Source organism: Phocoena phocoena, chromosome 11, assembly GCF_963924675.1.
Source record: "Phocoena phocoena chromosome 11, mPhoPho1.1, whole genome shotgun sequence".
Classification (NCBI taxonomy): domain Eukaryota; kingdom Metazoa; phylum Chordata; class Mammalia; order Artiodactyla; family Phocoenidae; genus Phocoena; species Phocoena phocoena.
In genome coordinates this window covers 8,862,797-8,868,796 of record NC_089229.1, presented here as the reverse complement: position 1 = coordinate 8,868,796, position 6,000 = coordinate 8,862,797, and the positions used below count along the sequence as shown (strand labels likewise).

General features: G+C 40.3%; 1 protein-coding gene across 1 annotated transcript in view; it reads right to left on the bottom strand.

Annotated features, from left to right (window-relative positions):
• Positions 1 to 1,217: 1,217 nt before the first annotated feature.
• The window catches only part of ENTHD1 (ENTH domain containing 1), a 98,485-nt gene continuing 93,702 nt past the window's right edge, over positions 1,218 to 6,000 (bottom strand). The window contains exon 6 of the mRNA XM_065888031.1: positions 1,218 to 1,816. Coding sequence (XP_065744103.1) covers positions 1,218 to 1,816 — 599 coding nt within the window. The remainder of the gene's footprint in view (positions 1,817 to 6,000) is intronic.

Here is a 6,000-nt window from a genome sequence, read left to right as displayed (position 1 = left end):
GCTAACTTCAACAGCCTTCTGATTGGCTTACCTGTCTCATCCGATGTCCCTGCACTAACAGTCCCCTCTAGTTCCTAACCGAGTTTGCATGATGAAAATCAGTTTTGATTTGGGAGTGGCACCCAGGGCATTAGAATACTTTTTAAATGTCTCATACTTCTTCAAAATTATCAGATATTATTTTGCCATTTGGCTAGTAATTGTTGAAACTGAGTGACAGGTACACGGAGCCCTTTACACTATTCTTTCAAATAAATATGAAATGAAACGAAAGCTTCTCTGGTGACTCTACCACTTTTTTTTTCTTTTTTTTTTTGGCTGCACTGCTTGGCATGAGGAATCTTAGTTCCCTGGCCACTCGCCCTGCAGTGGAAGCACGCAGTCTTAACCACTGGACTGCCAGGGAAGTCCGCTGGTAACTCTGATCTGCAGCAGGATTGAGAAACAATGGTCTGTAATCCCAAAACCAGAGCATTTTCCCTATAAATAATTGAGACATTTCTACTTGAAAGGCAGTCTTAAAGAATTTAAAAGATACATGTAAGATGAAAAACACCAAATTTATTTTCCAAAATACAAGAAAAAGAGTGCACATTTAAATTCACTTTGCAATATACATTAACAACAACAACAACAAACCACCTGTTCCATGTCCTACTTGTCTCAACTTAACTCTCAACCAACAGTGGCATTTGCAAGAAGGGAAAGATTTCTGGCCCTTGGTTTGCAGAACCTGAAACTTGACATTAGAACATGTGAAATGTACACTCCAGACTCAGTTCTTCTAAATCAAGGCAAAGCTTTGTTAACAATGAATCTCCATACAGATGGAAAATGAAGGGCTTCTTACTACCAACTTATCCAAAAGCTCTAGAACAGTCATTTGCAGTTTGAAGTCTGACCACAACTTTCACTACTGCTCAATGTATTTTGAGGTAAAGTACAGAGCGTGGAAGAATGAAATTCTCTTCAGTTTCAAATGAACTAATATCTAAATCTGAAAATATTATCAAAGGTGATTCTTTGTCTCTGTAAAAAATAAACCACCCAAATGAATTTATTGGTTTGAAATATACTTGTTTAATAAACCTGACAAGGAAAAATCAAACCAACAACCCTATTTTTACCATAGTAATGAGAAACTATAAAAGGTTAATTTCTTAGTCCTTGGGAAGTGACACCACATGAGTTCTATAAAAAAATGGCTATTGAGATTGTTAGACTCGATGTGAACACCCCTCAGAATACTGGGGAGACTGCAGAGACTTGTCTATTTGTGGACTATTCCCACTCATGCTTACCAGATGGTTATTGATGACATTAAGTTCTTGTATCACCGTGCTCAGATCTTCATGTAATTTAACTATTGCATTTTTCACCTCCCTTAGAAGAACGTTAGTGGAATCGTTTGTTTCAGGCTCCCTAGGCAGGTCTTTGGTTGCCTGAAAACTAGAACAGGACATAGAGGTGAAATGGTCTACATTTTGGGTGGAAAATGCTACCCAATTACTGCTAGAAATAGGACTTGTCTTCTTTTTGGCAGAATCAGAGTTGTCTGGAAGAATTTCCAGTAGGTTGAGGTGGTCATTTTCCTCTTCATCAGAGGACAGTGGGCCCCTAGGAGCAAAAGGGTGATGAACCCTGGCTGTCTTATCTTTAACAGAGGCAGAAGAAGATTGTTGATGGAACAAACTCCAGAAGGAAGGTCCGGCCAAAATTGGGGGTGAGAGATGAACAGACTTCTTTGGAGAGGCTGAATCAGGAGATGACATGGATAAAGTAGAAAAGGAGGATGCCCCCTTAGAGGCAGTTGAAACTAAAATGTATAAATGACAAAGATTAGGCAACATACAAATGACAGTAATAGCTAAAATAATTTTACAATGTAAAATCCTATCTGGTCTCAACTTAAATAAATTACTTAGAATTTTATATGTTAAATAGTCATAATAAGCCCAAATAAACCCAAAGCAAGAAATAGAGAAAATCTGAAGCTGTGTTTATGTGTCAATAATTCCACGGAAATGAAACTAAAATAGGAATATCAATATTCATCTTGACTCTCAAACGTTGCCCAATATATTTTTACACTACACTTATCAGAGAGAGCAGAAAAGTAAAGTATTACACGGTATTCTACTCACTGCCAGCATTTTAAGTTGACATTTAAAGTAGAAAGTGTGAGAAACCTGTAACTTAGATTCCTTCTTTTTTTTTTTTTTTGACAGAAAATATTATGGCAAAATGAACAACCAACTACAAGTACCCCACAGTTATAAAACTAGTCTTTTTCTCTTAATGGTCAAATATAGTCAAGACTGAGTCCAACCCATCTGAGATCCAGGACACTTCAGCACATGTATATAATTTCTTTTTTTCCACCAAGAAATTGTAAGTAAAATAAAAAGCATTCTAAGCCTATTTTCCATAAAATTAAAAATCTGATAACGTTTTAAACTTCCCTTCAGGCAAAATCATATTAAATCTCTTCTTTCACACTTCATTCCAAATCATTATTTCCCAAACTGTTCTGGGGAACACTGTGTTCCTTATGATGTAAAAAGATGTTTCGTGAGAACAGGGCTTCAAGGTCAAGACTAGCCAACTGCATACTGTGCCTCCCATTAGGAGATTAATAATGTCCGTTAGCATATTTAAGGTTCTGAGAAATCGACAGTACAGCTGCCTCTTGAACAACATGGGGGTTAGGGGCGCTGGTCCTCTGCACATTTGAACATCCCTGTATAACTTTACAGTTGGCCCTCCATATCCAAGGTTCTGAACCAGCAGATTCAGTCAACCTCAGATCCTGTAGTACTGTACTACATGTTCATTGAAACAAATCATGTGTAAGTAGAGACCCATGCAGTTCAAACCCAAGTTGTTCCAGGGCCACCTGTAATTTATTCAAGTGTTCTCCAAACTTTCTTGGGCACAGAACTTTTTCTTGTCTCCTTGGAATGTCTATTTACATTCACTTATGTCTTAGGTGGTAAAAATTGGCAAATTCCAGTGTTAAAGTCTTTGTAACTAACTCTGGGCTTGTTACTTAAAAAACAAATCAAAACAAAACAAACGTATTCACTGTAAGTCATAGAAGAGGGGAATTAATGCTTACCATTTAGCACTTATCTTTCTATAGCAATTTTATTTTACATATTCATGTCCCTCTAAACTAAATTGGACCTCCTGTAAAACACGTGGCCAGGGCAGGCAGCTTCTGTTTTCTGCTTCAAAGCTCTCTGAGGCCTATCTCCAGTTCTCAGGAAAGAATTCCCATCACAAAACTTTTGGGGGTGAAATGAGTATTCTCAGCTGATGCAGCAGCAGGACACAAAAAGGAAAGTAGGAACTTCATGCACACACGGTCAAGACAGGACAAGCACACTTAGGACTCTAGGTCAGGCCTATCCAGACATTCTATCCTTGGATTAAAAAGACGGTATGTGGTAATGGGCATGCCAATGACGAAAGCCTCAGCATATCTGTGTTCTGAGTCACACAGCGACACTCTGAGCTCCACTCACAGCTGTCATCTGACATGTCCCTTCGCCATCCTCCTGTTTTCTATATCTCAGGTCTTTCTCTTTTTCTTGGTCTACTCTCGTGCTGGAGTAGCACGTTCTCCAGTAGTTCACTGAAAAAGAACGTGCGAGCAGTAAGATTTTGAGAACTTGCGTGTCTGAAAATGTCCGTGTTCTACTTTTAGGCTTAATGATATTTGGTTAGGTAAAAAATTCTGGGCCAGAAATCCTTTCTTTCAGAATTGTGAAGGCAGAATTCCACTGTCTTCTTGCTTCCAGTGTTGCTGCTCTGGAGTGGGAGTCATTCCATTCATTGTATATAACTGTATGTAACGGTTTTATCTCTGAAGTTTCGTGGAATTTCCTCTTTGTCCACCGTGTTTGGAGGCTTCTCTGTGTGCCCCAAGGGTGACTTCATTGAGGTCAACTGAAAGTCAACTGACTTTTAATCAGGAACTCATTTCCTTCGGCTTTAGAAACTTTTCTTTACTGCTTTAATAATTTATTTTCTCCTCTCTGTTTTCTGTGTTCTTTTTCTGAACCTCTAACTAGTCCAGGTGTTAGATCTCCTGGACTAGTCCTCTAATCTTGTCTCCCATCTTCCCTACATTTGTCTTTGTGCTCTACTTCCTCAGAGAGTTTTGTCAACTTTAGCTTTCAATCCTACCACTGAGTTGTTAATTTCTGCTATTATATTTTTAATTTCCAAGAGCTATTATTTGGGGGTTCTCAGAAATTCTTTTTGTAGCACCCTGTTTTTGTTTCATGGGTGCCACATATTCTCTTATCCCTTGTTTCAATGTTCCACGTTAGAAGTTTCTTTCAGATGTCTGGAACACCTTGCTGTCTGCTTATGATTAAGAGTGAAAAATTACAAAGTTGATTGGAAGCTCTGAGTGTAAGTGTGAGACTTGTCAACACTGAGCTTCAGTGTATAGTCATTTCAGTGGGTCATCTGTTGGGGAACCACTAATGTCAGTATCTTTGGTTCTTTCCTCTGAGCGTTATAGGTTCTTGTGAGAACAGTTTCTCTCTCCTGCCTAGAAGGTAAAGATCTGGCTCTCAGTGTGCTGGGAGTCTAGCAGGGAAAGGAGACGGGGTTCTCAGCATTCAGCATTTGGTTTGCATATGGTCACTTAATCCTGTAGTGTTTGTTATAGGACCTGCACACTCAACTCTACCTAGCATCTCTCATTTCAGAGACCCTCCACCTACCTTCTCCAGAAAACAAATCTCCAGACTTCTGCCAGAGGTTGTGAGAGTGGGTGAATATTCAGGGCAATTGTTCATCTGTTTGGCATGGAGGAAAAGTCTAAGGACTTAAATTGCTTTTCAAATAACTATTTTCTAATTCTCTTTATTTAGCACCACACTCCAATAACAACGTGTGGAGTAGGCTTTATAACCCCATTTATTTTATTTTTATTTATTTATTATTTTCATTTTTTGCAGTACGCGGGCCTCTCACTGCTGTGCCCTCTCCCACTGCGGAGCACAGGCTCCAGACGTGCAGGCTCAGCGGCCATGGCTCACGGGCCCAGCCGCTCCGTGGCATGTGGCATCCTCCCGGACCGGGACACGAACTCACGTCCCCTGCATCGGCAGGTGGACTCTCAACTACTGCGCCACCAGGGAAGCCCCATTTATTTTATTTTATTTTTAAATAAATTTATTTTTGGCGTGTTGGGTCTTCGTTGCTGCACGCTGCACGCGGGCTTTCTCTAGTTGCGGTGAGCGGGGGCCACTCCTCGCTGCAGTGCACGGGCTTCTCATTGCGGTGGCTTCTCTTGTTGCAGAGCATGGGCTCCAGGCATGCAGGCTTCAGGAGTTGTGGCACGTGGGCTCAGTAGTAGTGGCTCTCGGACTCCAGAGTGCAGGCTCGGCAATTGTGGCACACGGGCTCAGCTGCTCTGCGGCATGTGGGATCTTCCCGGACCAGGGCTTGAACCTGTGTCCCCTGCATTGGCAGGCGGATGCTTAACCACTGCACCACCAGCAAAGTCCCTATAGCCCCATTTAAAACATGAGGCAAAGGTATCTCAAAGAGGCAAAGAAACTTTCCCAAGATCACAGGACTAAAAAGGGGCAGAGATGAGACTCAAATTCTAGTCTCTGATGTTAAACCATATAATCTAACCCACTAAGCTCTAAGTCCACACCATTCTACTATATTATAATTATTTTTACAGTATTAGAGAATTATGTTAAATTCTGGATATAAAATTGAGAAGGCAGGCAACCAGGATGATGAGGGAATATGACAACCATTCCTTATATAAAGATACATAAGGAATGGTTGATGGATATGCAAATCTTTATTCAAAAAGGGATAGGAGGACAAAGGGTAAGAGGCTATATTTGGTTATTGGAAAATAGTCACAAAATCTTAGTAATATTTATCTCCCTTTTCTCATATTGTGCACAAGTTGGAACTGGGGTTAACAGGTGAAAGTAATAGGAAAAGAGATTTCAGCCC